Source organism: Pristiophorus japonicus, chromosome 16 (assembly GCF_044704955.1).
Source record: "Pristiophorus japonicus isolate sPriJap1 chromosome 16, sPriJap1.hap1, whole genome shotgun sequence".
Taxonomy (NCBI): domain Eukaryota; kingdom Metazoa; phylum Chordata; class Chondrichthyes; family Pristiophoridae; genus Pristiophorus; species Pristiophorus japonicus.
In genome coordinates, this window is record NC_091992.1 from 7,989,664 (window position 1) to 8,002,815 (window position 13,152).

General features: G+C 50.5%; 2 protein-coding genes across 4 annotated transcripts in view; one reads left to right on the plus strand and one right to left on the minus strand.

The window, feature by feature from the left end:
* The window catches only part of vmp1 (vacuole membrane protein 1), a 175,071-nt gene extending 169,361 nt beyond the window's left edge, over window positions 1–5,710 (minus strand). For 2 of the 3 annotated variants that reach the window (XM_070856945.1, XM_070856946.1), the window contains exon 1: window positions 2,626–3,745. The gene's annotated coding sequence lies outside the window, so the exon portion shown is untranslated. Of the gene's footprint in view, window positions 1–2,625; window positions 3,746–5,628 lie in introns of those variants that run through there. The other variant, XM_070856944.1, reaches the window with a different exon arrangement.
* Window positions 5,711–5,720: 10 nt separating this feature from the next.
* On the plus strand, window positions 5,721–12,579 carry ptrh2 (peptidyl-tRNA hydrolase 2). The gene is made up of 2 exons (XM_070856949.1): window positions 5,721–6,012; window positions 11,115–12,579. The coding sequence occupies exons 1-2, from the start codon at window positions 5,896–5,898 to the stop codon at window positions 11,646–11,648; spliced, it is 651 nt and encodes a 216-aa protein (XP_070713050.1). The 5' UTR covers window positions 5,721–5,895; the 3' UTR covers window positions 11,649–12,579.
* The last annotated feature ends 573 nt before the right edge of the window (window positions 12,580–13,152 follow it).

Here is a 13,152-nt window from a genome sequence, read left to right on the forward strand (position 1 = left end):
GCACCAACATCAGTGTCCTCGTCCAGGCTAACATCCCCAGTATTGAAGCACTGACCACACTCGATCAGCTTCGCTGGGCAGGCCACATAGTTCGCATGCGGAGCTCCTTCACGGTAAACGAGCCAAAGGTGGGCAGCGGAAACGTTACTAGTAAAGCCTCCCTGGTAAAGTGCAACATCACCACTGACACCTGAGAGTCCCTGGTCGAAGACCGCCCGAGGTGGAGAAAGTGCATCCGGGAGGACGTTGAGCTCTTCGAGTCTCAACTCAAACAGCGAAGAGGTCAAGCGCAGACAACAGAAGGAGCGCGCGGCAAGCCAGCCCCATCGATCCCTTCCCCTGACGAATGTCTGTCCCACCTCTAACAGGATCAGTGGCTCTCGTATTGGACTGTTCAGCCACCAAAGAACTCACTTTGGGAGTGGAAGCAAGTCTTCCTCGATTCCGAGGGACTGCCTAAGATGATGATGGCTGATCTTCAACGTCAACTCTACCTTCCCTCCTGATCCTCATACCCCTGGATTCCCTTATGCTCCACAAGAAGTGAGAGAAGTCCCCACAATCTTTTGCAATTTTCCAGTAGTACTATCCCATCCATGATTATCTTCAGTCAGAACTTCTTTCTTGCAGAGAATTTGTGGGACAATAAGCTATAGCCTATTTGCTCAATCAATATGATTATCAGCGTGCAACAAATTGGGATGGTGCAATTATCGGGAGTTTTAGAAATCACATCACAAGCCTATCAATACACTTCTATGCCTCTCACGCATTCTTTATGGTGTTTTATTGTTAACTTTCAACACCAGGATCTGGGGCATGTCATTTTCTGCCTAGTCTCTAATTCAAGCAGTTATATTGACCTATGAAAGACATGCTGCCATGTATGTGCAGATTACTCCAGAATGCACCACACAACCTAATGTACATCTTGTGCAAAAGTCTGAGGCAAGCAATCTAGAATGAGAATCAGACCATGAACTATGCTGGAAACTGGCTGGTTGCCTTTGCTTCAATTTTTCCGGTCCACTGCAACATCCTAGTGGTTAAACCAAATACAACTCACAGCCCAGCTAGGTACCAGAGACCAGAGCAAGCAAGAAATCTTTCCCAATCTCTGATGATCCTATAATTCCCATAAACCAGCCAGCAGTAATACGTCATCACAACAATTCTTAGTAACTTCGACCGTCAGTGCATCCACTCAAATCACACGGATATCAGTAACTCCCTTTTCTGTCCAAAAACTTCCTGGAAAGAAGGAACTCTTATGTTCTTAACTCATTCATGCTGGGGTACAATTACACGGCAGTCCTCCAGTACCTCATTCAGGGCAAGCATGCCCCAACACAGCGAGTACTGAACCATGAAGGTAATTAGGTCGAAGCCCTACCCTTTCCAATTAGGATTATTAGGTAGCAGGGACCTTAGCTTATTTTCATTTTCAGTGCCCCATTCTGGAAACGAATATTGCACTTCACCTTCCAACACGGGAGGATAAAACCAGGGACTTGCCTGGTCTGTGTGGTTCAGTTCTGGGCTGAATGGTGCACATTTGTAGATTTCAACTGAAGAAAAAAATCAGGTCTCAACACAAGATAATACAGCATGCCTTCCACAATCAAACAGCCTAAGGACACTCACTGTCTAAGCTCATCACCATCAACAGTCCCTTGAAGACTTGCTTCCACTCTAAGTGAGTTCTCAGGTGACTGAACAGTCCAATACGGGAAATACAGTCTCTGTCACAGGTGGGACAGACAGTGGTTGGAGGAAAGGGTGGGTGGGGAGTCTGGTTTGCCGCACGCTCCTTCCGCTGCCTGCGCATGTTTTCTGCATGCTCTCGGCAAAGAGACTCGAGACAGTTACGGTCTAAGCTACAAGAGAATGGAAGGCCTTGTATACCAAGAGTCAATATCTTCAGGTGAGGGGAAAATTTAAGGGGGAAAAAAAATCCACCATTTTTTCTCTTCAATCTCTTTCCCCCCTACCCCGGCCAATTTTACTGCCTTTTCTCCCTTATCCTAAAGAACCTTTGATGCACCTATAATGCCAAAGCACTTCTTTTCTCATCAGAAATTCTAAACTCTGACCAATATTTGAAACCTTTTCCCATATCGGGGAAGCACTTCTGACTCAAACTTGTATAAGATACAAGAAAAAGCTTGCTATCCAGTGGATAATACTCCTTTCATTTTCTGCCACCGACTTCTCTCCTGTTTCATAACCCTTCACATCTATTTTAAAATCAATACTATTAAAGCAATTGCTCTACTGAACTTTGACCTAACTTCTGCCAAACTTCCAATACAAATTTTTTAAAAAGAACGAATTTGCATTTCTATAGCGCCTTTCATAACCTCAGGATGTCCTGAAGCACTTTACAGCCAATGAAGTACGTCTGAAGTGTAGTTGCTGTTGTAATATGGGAAACACAGCAGCCAAATTGCATACAGCAAGTTCCCCAAAACAGCATCTTGCATTTTCTTGTTCCTCCCTGCATTCCCAACGTGTTAAAATCAAGACTCAGAGCATGGTCTCCTTCCCCAACTCATTCTTTCCCAGGACCACAAAATTGTGGAATCCCCTTTCACCTTTAATTTACAGGCTTTTAAAAACTCTCACCTTTTTTTCCAATCTTGATGATGTTATGTACCAATAGCCTGGACCCTTCACCTAGATTTCTCCATTGAGAAAACAAAAGGCCTTTGAATCTTCACTCCTTTACTATTACCACATCAGCATTAACTTCACAGATAACGGGCTCACCTTTCTGTGTCCACACATAAACACCAACAACATTAAAATACGACTGTACAGGTCAAAAAAGCAGATTAAGCTCCGACTAGGATTAAACCAGTGTATTCGATATGCATTCATTATTTCCAAGCAAATATATCAAACATTACGATTATGAAAGTTTGTTCAAAATGTTACATTTCTCACCACAGAAGCATCGGTTAATGTTCAACTTCTACCTACAGGCGTACTCACCAGACCTTACTCCTTGATCACGTAACCAGAATTAAACAAGCCCTTTGAACTATACTTACCACATTCTCTGATGCACGACATATTCTGGCACATTTTTCCCCAATAGGGCAATCTATCTGTGCCCTTGGCCCTTCACCTATATTTCTCAATCTGCCCATATTAGAAGTTTACAAAAAAATGCACAGAATCCAAGTACCAAAGGAGTAGATGTAAAGCAAATATAAAGGCTTAAAAAAAAAAGGCAGAATGAAGAAAGTGTGCAAGTGACATACAGAGGGGGAGACTGAAGTCGCTTAAACACTGATTATTTCTTATTCTTCTGTCTTAGCAGAGCAATACAGTGCCTCAGTTGCCTAGGCCTCATGCTCTGGAACTCCCTGCCTAAACCTCTCTGCCTCTCTATCCTCCTTCAAGTCGCTCCTTAAAACCTACCTCTTTGACCAAGCTTTTGGTCACCTGCGCTCATTTCTACTTATGCGGCTCGGTGTCAAATTTTCTATCTCTTAATACTCCTGTGAAGCGCCTTGGGACGTTTCAATACGTTAATGGCGCTATATAAATACAAGTTGTTGTTGTTGTTGTTGAAATACACTCAATAAATTACAAACATGGGGCTAGTTTCCCATGTAACCTAGCTCCCTTAACCAGATGGCACATTTCTAAACCATCATCACAGATCCAAGCCGATCCCCAAATGTCAGGGCATTTATTCTATGGGATAACAAAGAGAGACCCCACATCTGCTATCAGCACCATCCATGCAATATAAAATTGGATAGACTTAAGAATGACAAGAAATATGGAAATAGACAGACAGAGATAACAGAAAGCACAAATAAAAACACTGACACAGAGAATGAAAATAACGAGAGAGAGAAAACAGACAAGAGTGGGAGATTTGTAATTCCTCCTAAGCAACATCATAGGAGATGAACTAGAATTGTTCCTGTATTATAAAACACACTTCCCATTTGACTTTTCATTATATTTGAACATACACATCCAAAGCAAATCTAGACCAGCCACATTTTGCAATTGCAACATGCACCATTCTGAAAAGTAATGTTACAGGGATTAGAAAGCACCCTGATTCCTTCTTCAAATATGCTAGTAAAATGCACAAAGCAGGAGTGGCCTTTTACAAGACAAAAAGCATTACTAATCAATGGTGACTGTAAGCAAGGGTAATACTTGTTTTAGCTAGAGAGAAAAACTAGAATATAATGCATATAAAAATTTAGAACATAAACCTCACAAATCAACCACAATTAGATATAGTACTTGGAATGGCAGCAATTAATAAAAGATTGTGTGTTAAATTCATTTCTAGCAACATTGACAAAATTCTTGCCGTACAAAGTGAAGAGCGTCATCTAAGAATCTTACTCCTAACCCTGGATATTTTCCACAGTCCACACAACTCCTATCTATCCTCACACAACCCCATCATTATTCAGTATTTAAATTTATCTCACATCAAACTGGACCTTTCTGTGTAATGAAAGGCACGAGGATCGCCTGCCTCTAATGCAGCAGAAACTCGACCAGTGATTCCTCCATTAGATTACAGTAAAATTTCAATCTTTAACATGCGATGAGCATCTTACAGATGAGTCAATCACAAACAAAATGATCTCTTCCTCTCAATATCACTAATTTACAAATATAAAGCAAAATGCTGCTGGAAATCTGAAACAAACTAAAGGCTGAGGGGGAAGACACCAAGATCAATCATTCTCCCTTTCCCCAAAATGACCCTGGAGCACCCACAACCCCGGGATCCCAAACTATCTGCCCCAGTCTGCTCCCACCCCGGCCGCCCTCAACTGTGAGCCAGAATGGGGGGCAAAGTCTGACCGTAGCTGGACTCGGTACCTAGTGCCCAGCACCGTGACCTCAGCCACGGTTATAACACACACATCACCCACCCCACGATCACATCCCACCCACCACACACAGCTCCCTCCCGGTGGCGGCTGCTCCTGCCGGCTAGCCTGCCTCTGCCCCGCTATTGCCACCCTCCATGTCTCGGCCCCGCTTGCCCCACCGGTGAGCTCAGGGTGCTCTCCCCCTGCCCCTGCTCACCTCTCGCTCTCAGCGGCCCGCCCACCGCGGGCTTTGCTCTCTCGCTCACCCCCTACACTCCCACCCGGGCCCCGGGATAACTCCATCCCCGGGTCACCTCAGCCCCACTCTCCCGGGCCGCCCAGTTGCCACCCCCGGGGGTGCCGGTTACCTCAGGCCCGGAGGCTCCCCACTCTTTCTCTGGCCCCCGTGGTTGCCCGGGTGATCGCGGGTACCGGTACCTCACCCACCCCCCAGCCGGTTGCCCGGGTTACCCCTCTCTCTCTCTCTCTCTCTCTCGCTCCCCCCCCGTTGCCGGGTGATCGCGGGTACGGGTACCGGTACCTCACCCAGCCCCAGCCCCAGCCAGTTGCCCGGGTTACCCCTCTCTCTCTCTCTCTCTCGCTCTCGCTCTCCCCCCCGTTGCCGGGTGATCGCGGGTACGGGTACCGGTACCTCACCCAGCCCCAGCCCCAGCCCCAGCCCCAGCCCCAGCCAGTTGCCCGGGCTCTCTCTCTCGCGCTCGCTCACTCTCCCCCCCGTTGCCCGGGTGACCGCGAGTGCAGGTACCTCGTTCCCCTCGCGCTGCCTCTCGCGCTCTTTCCGTCGCTCAGGAGCAGCACCGGAAGTGGACGTGTTTCTATTCACAACCACCGGAAGTACTCCGCCGCCGACTGCTATGCCCCGCCCACACGTCCGCTCGCGCTTCCCGCTCCGGGAGACGGTTGTCATTTCCCCTCCCGCCCTCAAAAAAAACAATTCATTTATTTATTTATTTATTTATTTAGAACCGAAATCTCCTCAGAAACTTTTTTTAAAAAACGCTTTAAAAAATGAATGGAAAGCCTTGAGGCGACGTCAGCAGCGAGCGGCGGCGGCCGGGTTCCACTTCCCGTTCCCCGGAGCGCGGAGGCTGCGCGGCTGAAGCTGGAATCCCGGGAGCGGCTCCTACAGGTACCGGGGCCCGGGGAAGGTGGCGGGCCTGGCGCTTCACAGGCCCCGGGCCCCCGCACAACACAACTTACCGCTCCCCGCTCCCCCCCCACTCTCTCCCTCTCCCCCCCCCTCTCTCCCTCTCCCCCCCCCCCTCTCTCCCTCTCCCCCCCCCCCTCTCTCCCTCTCCCCCCCCCTCTCTCTCCCTCTCCCCCCCCCCTCTCTCCCTCCCCCTCATCCCCCCCCCCCTCTCTCCTCTCCCCCCCCCCCTCTCTCCCTCTCCCCCCCCCCCTCTCTCCCTCTCCCCCCCCCCCTCTCCCCTCTCCCCCCCCCCCTCTCTCTCCTCTCCCCCCCCCCTCTCTCTCCCTCTCCCCCCCCCCCCTCTCTCCCTCTCCCCCCCCCCCCTCTCTCCCTCTCCCCCCCCCCCTCTCTCCCTCCCCCCCCCCCCCTCTCTCCCTCTCCCCCCCCCCCCTCTCCTCCCTCTTCCCCCCCCCCCTCTCTCCCTCTCCCCCCCCCCTCTCTCCCTCTCCCCCCCCCTCTCTCCCTCTCCCCCCCCCTCTCCCTCCCCTCTCTCCCTCTTCCCCCCCCCTCTCTCTCCCTCTTTCCCCCCCCTCTCTCTCCCTCTTTCCCCCCCCCCTCTCTCTCCCTCTTTCCCCCCCCCTCTCTCTCCCTCTTTCCCCCCCCTCTCTCTCCCTCTTTCCCCCCCCCCTCTCTCTCCCTCTTTCCCCCCCCCTCTCTCTCCCTCTTTCCCCCCCCCTCTCTCTCCCTCTTTCCCCCCCCCTCTCTCCCTCTTTCTCTCTCCCTCTTTCCCCCCCCTCTCTCTCCCTCTTTCCCCCCCTCTCTCTCCCTCTTTCCCCCCCTCTCTCTCCCTCTTTCCCCCCCCTCTCTCTCCCTCTTTCCCCCCCCTCTCTCTCCCTCTTTCCCCCCCCTCTCTCTCCCTCTTTTCCCCCCCCATCTCTCCCTCTTTTCCCCCCCCCTCTCTCTCCCTCTTTTCCCCCCCCTCTCTCTCTCCCTCTTTCCCCCCCTCTCTCTCTCCCTCTTCCCCCCCCTCTCTCTCCCTCTTCCCCCCCCTCTCTCTCCCTCTTTCCCCCCCCTCTCTCTCCCTCTTTCCCCCCCCTCTCTCTCCCTCTTTCCCCCCCCACACCTCTCTCCCCTCCCCCCCCCCCCCTCTCCCTCTCTCCCTCTCTATCCCCAGGCTGCGGGCTCCCACTGGGGCCCAAGGGTTGCCAACCCTCCCGGATTGGCCCTGTGGATTTTAGCAAGGGCTTTTTGATAAGGTCCCACATGGCGGACTGGTCACGAAAGTAAAAGCCCGTGGGCTTCAGGGCAAAGTGACAAGTTGGATCCAAAACTTGGCTCAGGCAGGAAGCAAAGGGTAATGGTTGCTGGGTGTTTTTGTGCCTGGAAGGATGTTTCCAGTGGGCTTCCGCAGGCCTCAGTAATAGATCCCTTGCTTTTTGTGTATACATCAGCAAGCGGCAAACCAGTCCCACCCTCCCTTTCCCACAACGACTATCTGTCCCACCAGGGACTGTGGTTCTCGTATTGGACTGTTCAGCCACCTAATTACTCATTTTTAGAGTGGGAGCAATTCTTCCTCGATTCCGAGGAACTGTCTGTGATGATGATGTATCGACGATCTAGACTTGAATGTAGGGGGTATGATTAAGAAGTTTGCAGATGACACTAAAATAGGCTATGTGGTTGAATGGAAGAACATAACATAAGAAGCAGCAGCAGGAGTCGGCCATTTGGCCCCTCGAGCCTGCTCTGCCGTTCAATAAGATCATGGCTGATCTGATCATGGACTCAGCTCCACTTCCCTGCCTGCTCCCCATAACCCTTTACTCCCTTATCACTCAAAAATGTGTTTATCTCCACCTTAAATACATTCAATGACCCAGCCTCCACAGCTCTCTGGGGCAGAGAATTCCACAGATTTACAACCCTCTGAGAGAAGAAATTTCTCCTCATCTCAGTTTTAAATGGGCGTCCCCTTATTCTAAGACTATGTCCCCTAGTTTTAGTTTCACCTATGAGTGGAAATATCCTCTCTGCATCCAGATAATGAAGAAGAAAGCGGCAGACTGCAGGAAGATATCAATGTACTCGTCAGGTGGGCAGAACAGTGGCAAAAGGAATTTAATTTGGAGAAGTGTGAGGTAATGCATTTGGGGAGGGCTAATAAGGCGAGGGAATACACAATAAATGGTACGACACTGAGAAGTGTAGAGGAACAAAGGGGCCTTGGAGTGCAGGTCCACAGATCCCTGAAGGTAGCAGGCCAGGTAGATAAGATGGTTTAGAAGGCATATGGAATCCTTGCCTTTATTAGTCGAGACATGGAATACAAGAGCAAGGACGTTCTGCTTGAATGTATAAAACACTAGTTAGGCCAAAGCTGGAGTACTGTGCGCAGTTCTGGTCACCACATTACAGGAAAGATGTGATTGCATTGGAAAGGGTGCAGGGGAGATTTACAAGAATGTTGCCTGGACTGGAGAATTTTGGCTATGACGAAAGATTGGAGATGCTGGGTCTGTTTTCTTTGCAACAGAGGAGGCTGAGGGGAGACCTGATTGAGGTGTATAAAATTACGTCGGTGCGCCTATCCTGCCGTTGTTGGTACTTCTCCGGTGTTTTGAGGTGCCAACTTCCGTGTTCTAGCTCAGGCCCAGCATTGACCATGCTCGATCAGCTTTGCCGGACGAGTCACATCGTCCGCATGCCTGGCACATGACTCCCAAAACAAGCGCTCTACACGGAGCTCCGACATGGCAAGCGAGCCCCAAGTGGGCAGAGGAAACACGGCAAGGACATCCTCAATGCCTCCTTGAAAAAGTGCAATATCCCCACCGACACCTGGGAATCCCTGGCCCAAGACCGCCCAAAGTGGAGGAAAAGCATCCGGGAAGGCGCCGAACACCTCGAGTCTCCGCCGAGAGCAAGCTGAGCCAAGCGTAGACGGCGGAAGGAGCCCACAGCAACCCAAGCACCCCACTCACCCGTTCCTTCAACCACCGTCTGCCCCACCTGTGACAGAGACTGTAGGTCCCGCATTGGACTCTCTAGTCACTTGAGAACTCATTTTTAGTGTGGAAGGAAGTCATCCTCGACTCCGAAGAACTGCCTAAGAAGGCTATAGAATTATGAGGAGCCTGGATAGAGTGGATAGGAAAGACCTGTTTCCTTTGGCAGAGGGGTCAACAACCAGGGGACATAGATTTCAAGTAATTGGGAGGAGGCTGAGGGGAAATTTCTTCACCCAGAGGGTGGTGGGGGTCTGGAACTCACTGCCTGAAAAGGTGGCAGAGGCAGAAGCAGAAAGCCTCACCACATTTAAAAAGGACTTGGATGTGCACTTGAAGTGCTGTAACCTACAGGGCTACGGACCGAGAGCTGGAAAGTGGGATTAGGCTGGATAGCTCTTGATTGGCCGGTGCGGACACGATGGGCCGAAATGGCCTCCTTCCGTGCTGTAAATTTCTATGATTTATATAGCGCCTTTCACCATCTCAGGATGTCCCAAAACGCTTCACAGCCGATGAAGTACTTTTTTTTTGAAGTGTAGTCACTATTGTAATGTAGGAAACGCAGCAGCCAATTTGCGCACAGCAAGCTCCCACAAACAGCAATGTGATAATGAGCAGATAATCTGTTTTTTAGTGGTGCTCGTTGAGGGATACATGTTGGCCCCAGGACACCGGGTCAACTCCCCTGCTCTTCTAAATAGTACCAGGGGATCTTTTACGTCTACCTGTGAGAGCAGACGGGGCCTCGGTTTAATCGCATCCAAAAGACGGCACCTCCAACAGTGCGGCACTCCCTTAGCACTGCACTGGAGGGTCAGCCTGAATTTGTGTGCTCAAGTCTCTGGGGTGGGACTTGAACCCACGACCTTCTGACTCAGACGGGAGTGCTACCCACTGATCCACGGGTGACACTGGCGATTTCCAGGAATTCAAAACTAATCTCCGGGAGAACAAGGGAGAAAAAAAATCTTTGGGGTATTTTTTTTTAATGTTTTTTTTAAACACTTTAATTTATTTGTTGTAAAAATATTGGAGATAGAAAAATTGACAAAGTAAAGAATCATCCAATCAAGTAAGAGTCTGTTCACTACGCACTTGGTATGAGAAGGATGAGCATGTTGGTCAACCGTTGGCTGGAGTGATGGAGGAACCTCCAGAAATACATCCAAGCAAAGTTGGCAACCCGACTGTGGCTGGCCCTCAGGTACTTCATCCAAGTGGCCATTGGTGAGTGTTGGCTGGATGGTCGATCACAAGGGGGCATAACAGCCCTCTCATCCAACGTCCACATGCACTTTCCAAGGGGGTCACGGAATAACCATCAAGTCTGGGAACCCTGGCTTACTCCCCCTCTTTCCCCCCCCCCCCCCCGCCTTCCTTAGCTCAGGGGCACTGAGGCCATTGTATCCCACCCCCCCCCCCCACCCCGCAAATGTAGCTGCAAAGACCTGGAGAACCTGCAATATTCCAGGTCTGCGTGGTATAGTGCAATGGTTAAACGGCACTATTTCCCTTTACTACAAATGTTAGGGGTTCCAGTGGGGTGTCAATATGCTAGTACCAGAGCAGAAAGAAGTGGTTTTAGCTGTTACTCTGAACACACGTGTTCTGATCTTTATTTGTGTTGATTGAGGGTGGTGGAGGGAGATGCAGGAAGGATACGCAGAGAGTGTCACTTTGAGATAGTAAATGGCAGGTGATTTGCCGCCTTGCTCCCTTGGCTGGGCCATGGTGCGCAGTGCAGATAAATCTAGAAAGCAGACATAAAATACGGGTCCAGATCGGCTGTTTAAAATCGTTTCATTATCAAACTGGGACGGCCTCACAGGAGTGAATTTGTGGTGCTGGGCATATCCAGAGGGCCAGGTGTCTTGGTTTGACCAGACTAGCCATTCCTGAAGCCCTGAGTGTGCTGTTTCAGAGAGCAGGAGATTTTGTTGCAGAATTAAGGGGCCATATGGAGTGTTTGGGGTATTCACTGCATTTTCATTTATTAGTTAAAATGCACCGAGAATTTCCCCTCAGCAGTCCTGTAATAACTGGATGCAGTCAAGGCCAGATATGATATTCTTTTTGTCTTTACTTTCATAGGTGTTTACAGAGAGGCACAAAATGGAGTCTCTGTCCACCCCGTTAGCTTTGGGGATCTTGGCCGGACTTGGATGTGGTTTGTGCCTGGGTTGGCTGATACGCGGACGCTTTCTTGGATCATTAAAAACCCTGCCCTCTGCGCGGAACGCCGGGATGGAGACGAGCACCATGGGGGAGAGCGGGGAGTACAAGATGGTGTTGGTGGTCCGTAACGACCTGAAGATGGGGAAAGGTAAAGTGGCGGCTCAGTGTGCGCACGCTGCCGTCTCTGCATACCGGCAGGTCCAGAAACGGAATCCCGATCTGCTTCGGCAGTGGGAGTACTGCGGGCAGCCCAAAGTGGTGGTCAAGGCCCCGGACGAGGACTGCATCGTCGACCTGCTGATGCACGCCAAGGAGCTGGGGCTGACCGTGAGCTTGATCCAGGATGCTGGCCGCACTCAGATCGCGCCTGGCTCGCGCACCGTCCTGGGCGTTGGACCAGCCTCGGCCACATTAGTGGACAAAGTTACGGGGCACCTGAAACTTTATTGAAGCGCGTCTGTGCGCGCGGCTGAATGGGACGGTACCCGCGGGCCCCGAACCTCCCGCTGCGAGTGTGATCGACAGCCAGTGCTTCCCTGCGGACGGGCTCTGGGATCCGTATTGATGAGATATTCGGCACTGCACTGTACTCATTCTTTTAACACTGGACTAGATTGGAGTGAGTGGATGTGGCAGAGGAGTTTTCCCCGTTTAAGCCAAGCCGGGACATGTGTGGATCTGTCAGCTCTGCCCCACTCTCTGGTCAGTTGGCATCAGCTCTGTTGCTTCCGTTGTGCCTGGAGACGCCCACGCTCTGCGAAGGTACAGGGTCCCCTCTGGTTAAAACCCTCGTTGGTGCGAGGGAGGCGAGTAACTCAGTCGGCTGAGGCTCGGAGGAGATGAGGCGCCCCCCCCCCCCCCCCCCCCCCCAAACAGAGCTTCTGTGTCCCGGGCGACTTGCCCTAAAGAACGGTAACGCAACACACCGATCCCACTTGAAGCTCGGAAGGTCCTGTGTGGAGGGGTTTTTCTCGCAACCCTGCCCCCTGCCCCTACTCCAGTCTCTTCACATTGGAAAAAGAAAAGTACAATGCTGTCCAAAATATCACTGGAGATATGAAAACTCCCAAACTGCCCAGTGGGGCTGACCTGTGGGACATGCTGAATATCAATGACTTTCTGTAGAGGTTACTGACTCCCTTTCAATGGAAGCCGAATCTGCAGCCTTCCTAATCAGTGCTTGACCACGACACGGACTGAGGCTGACCAGCATGAGGCTTACGAGAGGGCAGTTCACTTAAATCGGGCAAATTCTGGAAATTGTGACCCGGAGGCACCTCAAGTCACTTTGATGCGGATTGTTTTATGGATGAATAATTGCTCCCGGGGACTGTTTCCATTGCTCAATATTAAAGAGTCACAAAGTTGATGATTTACTTCATTCAAGTGTCCGTATAATGTTATTTCTTTTAATGAATTTGCACAAACGTGATGGCTGACGCCCGCTGTAACTTGCTCAACAATGGCAGAGCACTGTTGCTTCCAGCAGCACCTCCATTGTCGAGCGTTGGTGTCACTCTGTGTTTGTACCATGATTTGGTGACAGTGTGCAGGCAGGTTAGCTGGTGGAGTGGTTAGAGAGTTGACGTTGTGTGGTTTAACGTGTATGGAGTGATTTCAGAAATTATCTTGGTGAACTCTGATGTGCCATTGCATGACTTTATACCTCTTCCTCCACATAAACTCTCCGACCCATATTCATGGCCACCTTACATCTTGACGAAAGCTCATCGACCTGAACCGTTAACTCTGTTTCTCTCTCCACTGACGCTACCTGACGCGCTGAGTATTTTCAGCATTGCCTGTTTCTATCTCAGATTTCCAGCATCCACAGTATTTTGCTTTTGCATCTCTCGCATGACCTCTCCACTCTCATTGTCTCGATCGCACACAAGGGTATCTCTGACCATTTCCTTATAACCCTTGCCATCCATATCATAGAAATTTACAGCAC